This window comes from Bos taurus, chromosome 3 (assembly GCF_002263795.3).
Source record: "Bos taurus isolate L1 Dominette 01449 registration number 42190680 breed Hereford chromosome 3, ARS-UCD2.0, whole genome shotgun sequence".
In the NCBI taxonomy this organism is placed as follows: domain Eukaryota; kingdom Metazoa; phylum Chordata; class Mammalia; order Artiodactyla; family Bovidae; genus Bos; species Bos taurus.
Genome location: NC_037330.1, coordinates 113,436,169 through 113,449,213, shown reverse-complemented (window position 1 = coordinate 113,449,213; position 13,045 = coordinate 113,436,169). Strand labels below are relative to the sequence as shown.

At 57.5% G+C, this 13,045-nt stretch overlaps 1 protein-coding gene across 8 annotated transcripts in view; it reads left to right on the top strand.

Moving 5' to 3' along the window:
* MROH2A (maestro heat like repeat family member 2A) overlaps positions 1-13,045 on the top strand; it is a 55,970-nt gene that overhangs the window by 41,033 nt on the left and 1,892 nt on the right. For 3 of the 8 annotated variants that reach the window (XM_059885221.1, XM_059885223.1, XM_059885219.1), the window contains 13 exons: positions 726-830; positions 1,591-1,714; positions 2,286-2,404; positions 3,122-3,274; positions 3,704-3,870; positions 5,794-5,953; positions 6,025-6,218; positions 6,957-7,094; positions 7,715-7,832; positions 9,296-9,658; positions 9,753-9,938; positions 10,522-10,677; positions 12,885-13,016. In XM_059885221.1, the coding sequence (XP_059741204.1) occupies positions 726-830; positions 1,591-1,714; positions 2,286-2,404; positions 3,122-3,274; positions 3,704-3,870; positions 5,794-5,953; positions 6,025-6,218; positions 6,957-7,094; positions 7,715-7,832; positions 9,296-9,658; positions 9,753-9,938; positions 10,522-10,677; positions 12,885-13,016 (2,115 nt within the window). The remainder of the gene's footprint in view (positions 1-725; positions 831-1,590; positions 1,715-2,285; positions 2,405-3,121; positions 3,275-3,703; positions 3,871-5,793; positions 5,954-6,024; positions 6,219-6,956; positions 7,095-7,714; positions 7,833-9,295; positions 9,659-9,752; positions 9,939-10,521; positions 10,678-12,884; positions 13,017-13,045) is intronic. The other 5 variants (XM_059885222.1, XM_059885220.1, XM_002686562.6 and 2 more) reach the window with 4 other exon arrangements.

Sequence of the window (13,045 nt, the reverse complement as noted above, 5' to 3'; positions counted from 1 at the left end):
TTTGACTTCTCCTTTGACCCATGGGTCATCAAGAAATTTCCAAATATTTGAGAGTTTTCCAGAGACCTTTTTGGTTTTGATTCTAGTTTAACTCCACTGTAGTCTGAGGACATACTTTGTACAATTCAAAGCCTTTTAAATCCATCAAGACTTAATTTGTTGCCCACGTATGATCTATCTTGGCGAACGTTCTGTGTGTGCTTGGGAAGTGTTCTGCTGCACTGAATGATATGTTCCCAAATATCACTTAAGCCAGGTATGGTTGGAAGTGTTGTCCAAGTTTTCTATATCCTTCCTGCTTTTGTCTTCTCTGCATCAGTTACAGAGATGGAGGTCGGAAATCTCTGTCACTGTGGATTTGTCCGCTTCTCCCTTCAGTTCTATCAGTTTTTGCTCCCTGTTTTGCTAAGCCATGTTGTTAGGTGCAGGGGCACGCAGGTGCTGGAGTGCAGGATGGACTGAGCTAGTGGCGTTTTCCCCTACAGTCCAACACTCGCAACAAAGCCAAACTCCTCAGCCAAGTGCCAGCTTGCTGAGGATGTTGGCCTTGTTCTCCGTTTGCTCGTGGCCTCATCTCCCTAGTGTTGGGGCAGGGGAACCTGGGAACCTCCCAGAGCTTTGAAAATCAGGCTCTGAGTGGGAGAGAGGAGGAGAGCAGCAGCTGGCCGGGAAAGGCTGGCCTCGGGATTTTGAAGGCCCTTCTGTGTTCTGGGCTATACCCATAGCTCCTGGAGAAGTGGATCTTGTCGGAGAAAGAATGGGAGCGGGAAAAAGCAGTGAACCTCCATCTCCATCTCATGAAAATCTATGTCCAAAGCGTCGGCGTCTGCGTGAGTCCCAGAGACCCGCCCCCCCACCCCCACAGCCTGCCCCACTGACACCCACAGGGAAAAGCCAGTCTCTATCCCAGGAGAGGAAACACCTCTGAAATCCAGTTCTGCCCCTGGAGAGACCCTTGGGAAGAGGCTGCATCACTGGGGAATGTTGAAGGTGACCCAGGGGGAGCTGGCCCTGGGCCTCTGGGGTCGTGAGAGAGGATTGGCAGGGCGTGGTGTGGATCTGGGTTTCGAGGGGCCTGAGGTTCACACAGTGTGAGGGCCCTCTTTAAGAGAATGGGGCACACGATTATGAATATCACATTGATTAGCAAAGTATTTACTTAGAATGAGAAAATGAATCCCTACAAAATGACAAATTTTACAAAGCTTAACAAATACCATCAACATCGCAAAATCTAGAAAAGCAATGAGGTTTTTTTGGTGATAGAGCCTCTGACACGGCTCCACAAGACCTCTCTTCCTTCCTTTGTTATCTTCCTACTCTTCGACTGTCTGGTCTTCAGGGATGGCCTTGGGAGGACGACAAGCTGGGGGGCCTGGGGATGGAAGCTCAGCCTCCCGGGCCCAAGCTGGGGGGCCTGGGGATGGAAGCTTGGGCTCAGGCAGATGGTAGCATCCTCTCCCTTCCCAAATAGGGGTGCTTTCAGAGCAGGGATCACTCTCTTTGGCCCCTGGTTGCACTGCCCTCGGGCATCACCAGGTGAGCTTGGCCAGACAGAGGATGTGAACTCTGAGGTCTCCCGTCCCTCAGATCCCACTGAAGCTGGGGCAGTTTGGTGGCCTGGTGGGACTCATTGCACCAGGCACCTGCGACTCGCACAGAAAAACCCGCCTGGCCTCCATGGATGTCCTGGCCAGCCTGCTGGATCTTCACGGTACAGGAAGGGTGGTGTGGGTGGGCAGGACTGGGGCTCTCCAGGCCCAGAGGGAGGACCAATATCAGGGAGTTGGCTGTGGGGCTGTCCTGGGGGTCGGCAGGGATTGTGGTCTCTCTGTAGACAAGCAAGGGTGACCAGCGGGGACAGGGGTGCAGAGTTCACTGAGAGATCATGGAAGCTTCTAGAAGGAGAGGCTCATTGTGTCAGCATGACTCGCTGAGGGCACATGAAGGGCCCCACTGGACAGGGTTGCCTCACAGATACTAAGGATGCGGCAGAACTGGCCAGAAACGAGCTCAGAGGGGAAGGCAGTTGGGGGACCTTCAAGGTGGGTTGCCTCTGGCTCGGCAGCTGGCAGAATGCCCATCTGAGCTGTGCACAGAGATGGTTCCTGGGGCCAAGCAAGAGAGGTGGGAATGTAGATGCTGGAGAGCTGTCCAGGCCCAGGGAACCAAGGCAACCCAAGGGGCGGGGAGGTGGGAGCGTTGGGGGCGGGGGCGGGAAAGGGGGCCACCACGATGTGGGCCCTTGGTTCTGGACCGTCGTGCCTGACATTGTATCCCAACAGCAAGCCAGACCTGCTCCTCCTGGGGCGCCTCCAAAGAGCTGGAGCTTGAGAAATGTAAGGAGGACCTGCAGGGCTCAGACATGGAGAAGATTTTCAGCATATCCTCCAGAATCTCCAAGGTGATGAGCGGGAAGGCTGTGTGGGAGTAGCCTCCGGGTGCCTGGGCCATCTCTGGGGGCGGGGCCGGGCTTCTCCTGGTGGTCTTCCCTGGGTCTTCCACAGACCTTGGTCCGACTCAAGTCATGTGTATTTAAGTGACCTGTGATATGTACAGTCCCCACCGTGGTGCCTGGCACACAGTAGGTGCGTCACAGACCCCAGCTGTCTTCTCTTTTCCATATCATATGCTACACTGCGGGGGTCCCGGAAAGAACTGAACAGGGGCCCTGCACACAGGTGTCAGCCCATGGGCAGGCTGACGGCACCCGGTGACTGCAAGTGTCCAGGGCCGCCCAAACCCTCGGGGCTGCAGAGAGGCGAGGCCTCTTCTGCCTCAGGGGCCAGAGGACACTCCCAGGGAAGGCTGCAGGGCCGTACAGGCAGGACTGGGAGGGTCTGGGGAGAAGCTCCTTGTGCGGGATTCGGAGGGTTGGTGGCAGGCGATGGGGTGAGGGAGGGGTTGGCCAGAGTCTTCCAGGCTTTTACACTGAGTGATCTCCAAGCCGGCCCGTGATTGACAGGGCCAGAGGCTGGGCGAGGAGGCGAGAGGAGGCTCAGGACGGTTTGCAGGAGGATGGGGTTGGGCTGGGCTGGGCTGGGACACTGAGCAGAGCAGGGCAGGCAGGGGAGCCCCTGGGCTTGGAGTCGGACCCAGGAACAGCCTACTCTGGCTGTAGGTGGCCTGCTTGCAGTTCAACTGCGACGAGGTGGTCTCGCTGGTCCAGAAGCTCTGCGAGAACTTCGGGGCCATGGACCTCCAGCACGACAAGGCCTCTGTCACCTGGATATGCACCTTCCTCCAGATGCGGGTCAAGGAGCTGGAGGACAAGGTGACAGCTTGCGGCCCAGCCCGCTGGGGCCTGGGGCTGCCTGTGCATCCAGCCTAGAGGGCCAGGCAGAGGGGCCCAGCCTCGCTTGCTAAGGGCTCCTCACCATCCCCGAGTCCGTGATTATAAAGAGTGGGAGGAAGTCGGGTTCTGGAAGGGGAAAGAACCTGTTGAAGGAGGCTTGGTCAGTGAGTGGACGCTGGGCTGGAGGCCTGAGGCTGGCCCTCCTGAAGCGCGGCACCTCCCACGTTAAAATGTGATAAAATCTCCGAAGAGACCAGAGGATGCTCTGGAAGGGCCGAGCTGTGCCTGGCCCCCAGTGGACTAGCCTGCCCAGCGTCCACCTGGGAAGGAGGAGGGGTGTGCGGCAGGGGGAGGGCAGGAGCCCCCCGAGGGCCGGGCTGCCTGGTGATGCCCCGCCCCCCACCCCAGGTGCCCGAGATCCTGGGCGCCATCCTGGCGCACCTGCCCGTGGTGGACCACCGGGAGGTGCGGCGTCTCCTGATCGAGGGCCTCCTCCTGCTGGCCCACTACCACCAGGAGACCGTGCTCACGGCGCTCCTGCGGCAGCCCCTGCCCATGGAGAGGTGGGTTCCCAGGTGCGGGGCCTCTGCCTCCCGTGCCCCCCAGACGGCCACCACGGACATGTCCCAGGAGCCCAGGGCCTTGAGCAGTGCCTCGTCTGACCTGTGTCAGGGGAAGGGGGTGGTCAGACCCTCCCACTTGCATCTCTGTGGCTGGTACAGCCTCTGAGAACCTCGGACCTGGAGCCTTGAAGCTCCAGCTCCCTCCTATCAAGCTGGAGTCCGGAGCCCACATCTCACAGGTCCTGGCCGCCCCCTCTGGGCTCTCCCCTCGATGGCCCTCTCCTCCCTGCAGAGTATAGAGCTCCAGGCCGGACAGACCACAGGACGTGGTCCCCAGGGCCCGAGCAGGCCTCTGGAGAAGCTCCCTTCCCCCTTTCCAAATGGGGCCCTGAGAGGGAAGTGACCCAGGTGCCCGAGGGGTGAAATGACAGACCCCCAGGCTCTCAGGTGGCCTCACAGGGAAGCAGGGCAAGCCTTCCTCTTCCTGTTATCTTGAACTGTGCCCAGCCCCTTTGTCTGTGTCACGGCATCACGCAGGCAGCTGGTAGGAACTCACCAGTTTGACGAGTGAGTGTGCTGGGATCGAACTGGTATATACTGGGGAAGGCCCAGAAAGAGGAGAGCAGGCGTCCCCAAAGCAGCAGAGACCAAGGAGCAAAGGGCAGCCTTGAGGCTTGGTGAAGAGAGATGTGGCAGATGCTGGCAGCAGACAAAGGAGAGTTTCGAGCACAGGTGTCAGACATGTGAAATGCAGGCCTGGCCCCACTTCACAGGGAGCTGCTCCTCCAGAGGGCAGCCCTTCCCTGGGTCCAGGTAGGGCAGTGCCATGCAGGTGGCGTGCTTTAACGAGGTTTAGCCCCTCTCAGAGCAGTGCTGGGCTGGGGCCTCTGGCAGGCTGGCTTTCGCTGTATTAGTTAGCTATTCCTGCATAACAAATTGCTTCCAGCTCAGGAGCTTGGAACAGCAACCCGGTTATCATCTGGTTTGTGTGGTCAGGAGCTTGGGTTGGCCAAGCTGGGGCTTTGGCTCAGGGTCTCAGACGCATCAAGGTGTCAGCCAGTCTGCATTGTTTCCTGGAGCCCAGGGCCACCTTCAAACTCATTCAGCTGTTTCTTGAGTTATAGGGCTGAGGTCCCCACGCCCTGGTTTCCTTGCACTCCTGTGGCTTCTTTCTGAGTTGATTTTAATGAGCATGCTGTGCCCACCCTTCTATTCAGTTCCTGCCACTGGGCCCCTGCCACATTTTCCCCATCCTTGACAAAACTCACTTATCTGCACTTACGTGTTTGGTTTTGTGGATTCGAATAGGCAGGCTGATCCTGTTGGAGTCATGGCTTTAGCCCTTTAGTGCCCACCAGACCCCACGTGCCTGTACCTGTGTGTGTGCAGAGGCTCGTTAAGTCACTGTCCCTCCCCTTCTCAGCAGGGCTGCAGGCTTGGACTTGGGGTCAAGAAGGCTGCTCCAAGCTGTAGTCTGGCAGCTTCCCTGACCTTCTTGGGCAGAATTTCCTCTTCTGTGGAATGGAGATGAAGGCTCCTTCCACATAGACGTGTTGGGAGGAGGAAGTGATAGGTATCAGCAAGCTGCCTGGTGCCGGCCTGATACACCAAGCACTGGGAGGCTATGACCCGACGTGTCCATGAAGTCATCACACAGTCGGCCCGGTGGGGATTCCTGGGTCCCCTAGCAGCAGAGCTGGACCTTCCGTGAGAGAGACAGAGAGGGCCGTGGTTTCCCAGGAGGACCGTGGGCAGAGGTGCGGGGCGGGACTCGGCCTCTGGCTGTGCAGCCTTGGTGGCTCTCCCACCTCCCTGAGACCCCGCCTCCAGGCTCCAGCCCCTACTCCAGGGGCTGCCCGGGGGTCCCCAGGGGGCTTTGACTTGCCAGGGCACATGACCCCAAACCCACAGTCCTTGTCCCCTGTCTCTGGCTAGCCACCTGACAGAGGTGTGGCTGGCTGTGGCTGAGAACGTGCCCTTTGCCCGGACGATGCTCCACGCGCTGATGGGCCGGCTGCAGGCGAGGTTCACGCCCAGGGCCAACGCTGCCTCCAAAGCCGACATCTGGCGCCTGGCCGCAGTGGACCCTCTGATGGTGAGGCAGGGGGAAGGCCCGCCTCGGGGGCTTGGTGGGACCCCTGCCGCCTCCGGCTCTCCTCTCTGCAGACCCTGTGCACCATCCACCTGCTCGTTGAGAGGATGGACTGGGACAACAGGCTCCTGGATCTCTTCCCGGACCTTGTCTACACGCTCCTCCTGCAGCTGGGCAGCAGCCAGGGCCCAGAGGCTGTGTCGCCCGTCCTAAAGACATGGAGACTCATCCACACGGGGACTCTGCCTGAGGAGGTCAACCTGCAGAGGTGCGCTCGAGGGTGGGAAGGTGTGGTGTGGTGAGGCTGTGGTCCTGGGCTGGATGCAGTCCCTCGACTGGGGACTTGCCTGGTGGTCCAGTGGCTAAGACTCCAAGGTCCTAATGTAGAGGGCCCAGGTTCAACCCCCGGTCAGGGAACTAGATCCCATGTGCTGAAACTAAGACCCTGTGAAAGTGAAAGTGTTCATTGCTCAGTAGTGACCAACTCTTTGCAACCCCATGGACTGAATGTAGCCCACCAGACACCTCTGTCCATGGGCTTCTCCAGGCAAGAATACTGAAGTGGGTAGCCATTCCCTTCTCCAGGAGATCTTCCTGATCCAGGGATTGAACCTGGGTCTCCCACATTGCAGGCAGATTCTCTACTGTAAGACCCTGTACAGCCAAATAAATAAATGTTCTTAAAAAGAAGAAGAAGAAGAAGTCACTGGACTACAAGTGTCACCTCCACTGAGAGGTCCTCATTTTCCCTTCCTGGTTGGGGGGAGAAATTTCTGGAAGCTCAGCTTACGACCCTCCCTTGTGTGGGTCCAGCACTTTGTGGTTTTCAGAGTTTGCAGACCCACCGTCTCCCACGGCTGCTCTTGGGTCCTGAGCAAGTCTCCCCACCTGTGTTGGGCACCCCTTCACGGGCCTGGGTGCGGAGCTTACCCAAGAGCTTATTGAAGGCAGGGCAGGTGCTCCCAGTAGGGCAGCCTCAGCCTCACGCGGCCCCACCTTCTTCCAGGGTCACGATCAGATCCATGCAGCTCTTGTTCAGGAGACTCAACAGTGAGTCTCTGCTTTGCACCCTGGAGGAGCAAGGCGTGTGGACGCTTCTGGAGAGCAGCTCGACGTTCCTGCAGGGAGTCAGCCAGCTGGCCAGGTGGGTGCCCGGCTCCCCAGGGCTCCACTGTCTGGCTGGAAGGTCTGGGCCTGATGGCTAAATGCCTCGCTCCAGGGTGTGCATGTCGGGGGGTGGGGGTGGGCGCAGATTGCCATGTTGACCCACATCCCAGACTCTGAGTGGCAGGAGGGTCCAGGGCAAAGGAAATATTTTCTTCCAGCCCTTTCTGCTCCAAGGCAAGAAAGCGAGGTCCCAGGTGGGTGGGGTGTGCCCAGGGTCACAAAGGGCTTCCGAGCCAGGCCAGGACGGCAGGACCGAGAGTTCCTTCCTGGGTCTAGACCCTCATTCTGGTCCCCTTTTTATAAAAAGGAGACCTGGGTTCGATCCCTGGGTTGGGAAGATTCCCCTGGAGAAGGGAGTGGCTCCCCACCCCAGTCTTCTTGCCTGGGGAATTCCATGGACAAAGAAGCCGGGCACGCTACCGTCCATGGGGTCGCAGAGTCGGACACGACTTGCACTTTCACCTTTTATAAAGAGGAGGTGGAGGGTCTGTACTTCAGTGACCCCCTGACCTGGGAACCCCGCCCCGGGCACCCTGCTGCAGAGCGGCTGTGCCAGGCAGGAGCTGAGAAGCCCCTTCGGTGGTGCCATCCCTGCAGGCTGTGCGTGCAGAGCCCCCAGGGCTATTACAGGCAGAGGCTGTCGGAGCTGGTGCTCAGGGGCATGGCCTCGGAGGCCCTGAGTTGCCGCATCAGCAGCACGGCGGTCTGCATGGAAGTGAGGCCACAGAGGGGGCTGGGCGGGCGGTGGGCTTGGGCTGGGCGTGGGGCATGTTGGGGGCTGGGCGGGGGGCGGGCAGGGATGTGGGGTGGGTGCTGGGTGACCCCCCTGGCTGTCCTGGGGGCTCATCTCAGGGCAGGCACGCATGCTCTGAGTCTGGGGTTGGAGGAACAGGCAAACGTCCCTCATGCCCTCTTCCATTCATTCATTCATCAAGCACATGATTCAGGGCAGCACTGAGGGGAAATGGGTTGAGACCCGTCCTGTGCCCTGTAGTACGGCCACCAAGGGCTGCGTGATGTGGTGAGCACCAGCATCACGGGGCCAGAAGAGGGCTTTCCTGGGAAGGCCAGGCAGAGGGCTCTGAGCGGCGAGCCAGGCTGAGCCAGGCAGGAAGGCCCAAAATGGGGGTCAGAGCCACTGATGCCCAGCCACCCTTCCTTATGCGGTCCTGAGGGAATTGGCCAGAAAACTTTTGGGGGGAAATCTTGATGGCTGTCTGACACCCAGAGTGTCATCGGAACCAATCATTGCCCAAGGGAGGGCTGGCAGACTTGCTCTGTAGAAGGCTGAAGAATCACTTTTCCATTCCGGGGTCACCCACTGGGTACTTAGTTTTCTTCTGGGTCAGGAAGATCTCCTGGAGACGGAAATGGTAACCCACTCCAGTATTCTTGCCTGGAAAATCCCATGGATGGAGGAGCCTGGTAGGCTACAGTCCATGGGGTCGCAAAGTGTCAGACATGACTGAGCGACTTCACTTTCTAAGGTTTATAACGGGGCTTCCCTTGTAGCTCAGTCGGTAAAGAATCCACCTGCACTGCAGGAGACCGGGGTTCAATCCCTGGGTCAGGTAGATCCCCTGCAGGAGGGCATGGCAACCCACTCCAGTATTCTTGCCTGGAGAATCCCATGGACAGAGGAGCCTGGCGGGCTACACTCCATGGGGTTGTGAGAGTCAGATACGACTTAGCGACTAAACCACCACCACCAAGGGTTATAAAACACACGTGCACCCAGGCATGCCACAGGGCGCCGCATCATCCCGAGGGCCCAGCGTTTTGGGTAGGAGCCCAGAATTGACCTTCGGAGGCCCAGGGGAGTGGAATCCGTGCATTTTGTGCATTTCTGCTCTGACTCAGTGGGCATGGCTCTTGCACACCATGGCCGCTCCCATCACGTGAACAGAAGGAACAGATGACGAACGGATGTGTTCCTTTAGATAACGACCCAGATGGAGGGTATGGGGACGGAGGAGGGAGGAGGGTTCAGGATGGGGAATACAGGTATACCTGTGGCGGATTCATTTCGATATTTGGCAAAACTAATACAATATTGTAAAGTTTAAAAATAAAATTAAAAAAACAAAAAAACACTCAACTAGAATTTCCCCACGTATGTCCGCATCGGAGCCTCACAGCGACCCCGTGAGGCAGGTACTGCTGTTGCCCTTTTTACAGGTGAGGAAGCTGAGGTTCCGAGGGGTCCAGGGACTTGTCGGGGTCCCACAGCTGGAGGCGGAGGAGCCCATAGCCGGTCCTGGGAGGTGGAGCTCCGAATCCTCTCCTGTTCCCAGGGACACCGCTCTGGGCACCGAGTCGTATCACCTGTCCCGTTTTGAGGCAGAGGAACGAGAGCCTCTCTCGGGGATGACTGTGAACAGTTCTCCTTTCCAGTTTATGAGTGACCCGATTCTGCACCAGGAGAAGCTGCTGAAGCGGGCGGTGCTGATGCTGGAGAAGGGCGCAGAGCAGGAGGACGAGGTCCTGCGGATGCTCTCCCTGCGCGCCCTCGGCAACATGGCCCTCGGCGCCCCAAGGAAGGTCCGCGGGGGCCAAGGCAGGGATTGGGGGTGGGGGGCCCATGCCGGCCTGTTCTGGGCAGCCAGGCGGGGCCTGAAAGCCCTGTGCCCCGCAGGTGAGGCAGTACCGGAAGCTCTTACTGGAGAAGTGCCTGTGTTCCCTTCGGGGGCCAGGCGTGAGCACCAGCGTGACCTCTGAGGGCCTGGAGGTCCTGGCCAAGGTCTTGGTCGAGCTGCGGGAAGGGGACCTGGGGTCCACCTTCAACGCCATCTCCGAGCAGTGCAGAGCCTTCTTTGACAACGTGAGTGCACACTGGCGCCCTGCTTGGCCCTGGCCCTCGTGGGGGTCCCCACGAATGGCTGCTCGGTAGGAGGTGGCCACTGCTCACCCCCTAAAGGAGAGAGGTGCTCTGGAATGAAAAGGGCTGCAGTTCGCACTTGGGTGCTGATGTACCGATTGGCTGATCACGGGACCTGGTTAAAAAGTAAAAATCTTGTTCTGCCGTCTATGGGATCACACAGAGTCGGACACGACTGAAGTGACTTAGCAGCAGCAGGGCCCATGGACCCTTCTCCCCTGACTTTAATTCATCGCAGCCGCAAATGCTCTTTGGACACCTGTGATGTGTGGGCTGGGGACTCTGCTAGGTTGGGTTGGTAGGCGATCAGATCCAGCACAGCCCCCATCTAGGCAAGAGAAGGTCACAAACACCAGAATACTGCCCAGTCCCCAGAGCCCTGCAGGAGACACTCCATCATGATGGAATGATCCAGAAGGCTTTGCAGGCACCAAGGCGTTTAAGAAGGTCCACAGCAAATGGCTGGGGTTTTGTTGGGCTTCTTGCTTCCCATGTTTCAGAAGTAGCTTGTGTGTTCTGGCTGCAGGAGAGCGAGCTGCTGCGTTTAAAAGCCTTCATCGTCTTTGGGAAGCTGGCACAGGTGGTCAGGATTTCCAAGAAGCATTTCTTCAAGCAGGAAGTGAAGAAAGCCTGGGTCCCCCTCATGCTACATTGCCAGGACCCCTGCTCCGATGCCGCCCAGGTGAGACACACCTCGGCTATGTGCGCGATGCCCAGGGCCTGCTGTCCCCACAAGGAACACGTGCTTCGGGGCTGCCGCCCTGGCTAGCTGGGGTGTCCCCCACCTCGCTCAGTCTTCCTGGGACCCCAGAGGCCACCATCTGCTGGTTCCTCCCACCAGGCTGAGAAAGGGACCAGTCAAGACAACCCACACACTGGCTGATTGAGGAGTCTCGGCTCTGTGAGGGGAAACATGGCATACTTTCCTTCTTCTCCGATGCCTTCACCAGCCACCCTTTCTTCTGCCTTTCAGTCACTAGGTCGTGTCCCACCCTGTGACCACAAGGACTGCAGCACACCAGGCTTCCCTAGCCTTCACTGTCTCCCGGAGTTTGCTCAGACTCACATCCATTGAGTCGATGCTGCCATTCAACCATCTCATCCTCTTCACCCCCTTCTCCTGTCCTCAGTCTTTCCTGGCATCAGAGTCTTTTCCAATGAGTCAGTCTTCACATCAGATGGCCAAAATATTGGAGCTTCAGCTTCAGCATCAGTCTTTCCAATGAATATTCAGGGTTGATTTCCTCCTTTAGGATTGACTGGTTTGATCTCTTTGCAGTCCAAGGGACTTTCAAGGATCTTGCCCAGGACCACACTTTGAAAGCATCAATTCTTCACTCAGCCTTCATTATGGTCCAGCTTTCCCAATGGACTGGAAAAACCATAGTTTGATTATACAGACCTTTGTTGGCAAAGGGATTTGTCTCTGCTTTTTAATATGCTGTTTAGGTTTGGCATAGCTTTTCTTCCAAGGAGTAGGCATCTTTTAATTTCATGGCTGCAGTCATTGTCTGCAGTGATTTTGGAACTCAAGAAAATAAAACCGGGCACTGTTTCTACTTTGCCCCCATCTATCTGCCATGAAGTGATGGGAACAGATGCCATGATCTTAGTTTTTTGAATGCTAAGTTTTAAGACAGATTTTTCACTCTCCTCTTTCACCCTCATCGAGTGGCTCTTTAGTTCCTCTTCACTTTCTGCCAATAGAGTGATATCAGCTGCATATCTGAGGTTGTTGATATTTCTCCTAGCAATCTTGATTCCAGCTTGTGATTCATCCATCCCAGAATTCCACATGATGTACTCTGCATATAAGTTATTTAACAGGGTGACAATATACAGCCTTGACGCACTCCTTTCCCAATTTTCAACCAGTCTGTAGTTCCTTATCTGGTTCTGTTGCTTCTTCTCTGCATACAGGTTTCTCAGGAAACAGGTAAGGTGGTCTGGTATTCCCATCTCTTTAAGAATTTTCCACAGTTTTTGTGATCCACAGTCAAAGGCTTCCCGCATGGCTCAGACAGTAAAGAACCTGCCTTCAATGCAGGAAACTCATGTTCAATCCCTGGATTGAGAAGACCCCCTGGAGAAGGGAATGGCTACCCACTCTAGAATTCTTGCCTGGAGTATTCCATGGACAGAGGAGCCTGGCGGGTTACAGTCCATGGAGTCTCAAAGAGTTGGACATGACTGAAGCAATTAACACTTTCATTATCCTCACTACCTCTATCAGAAGTTCACAGTCCTTTCAGGTTTTAACAGCAACTCTGCTGGAGGCAGGGCTTCAGGGAAGAAAGTGACCACCTACCCCCAAAGGGGATGAGAGGCCTTAATGAAGAAGCCACAAAGAGGAGAGGCCAGCACGGCCTGGGCCCCCATGGGTGCTGTTGCCTCTCCTGCTCCTGGGGGAGCAGACACCCCAACCTCCTTCCCTGCCCTCCATTCCAGTACCTTCCTGTGGCCCAACCTCAGCAGAGGCCAGAGACCAGTGGCCTGGTTACTGCAGGGGATGGGGCGAGGGAGATCTGGGGAGAGGGGATCTGGGGGGGGTTGCAGCCAGGCCCCAAACCCCAGGCTCCTGGAGGTGGTAGGTCCCGGCAGGGCTGCTGAGGGCATCCAGTGCTGGCCAATGGCTGAGGGGGCACTGGGGCTGCACCTGCGCCCATGGGGCTTCTAAGTAAACGTGCCCAAGGTGTCACACGGGCCAGTAGGGTTTGAGTCCCAGGCAGCCCCCTGGGGCTCATCAGCCCGCCCTTCTTTGGCTTTCTGAGGCCTTTGGGGGGCTGCCCCCCAGCTTACTGATGGAGTGCCAGCCCCCAGCCCCACCCCTTGTGTGGCCCCCCAGGGCCGCCTGCCTCCTCTCCTGCCATCCTGTCCTGTGTCCTCCAGGCCTGCGTGGCTACCATGTTTCAGTGTGTGCACTTCTGGGGCTGGAGGGCCCTGCAGAGCTCTGCGGACCACAGTGACGCCGCTGCCCCCAAGGAGATGATCGGTTTCCAGATGACCCTGTGTTCCGTCCTGGTGAGGAAGCTGAGGCAGGGGCCAGCCCC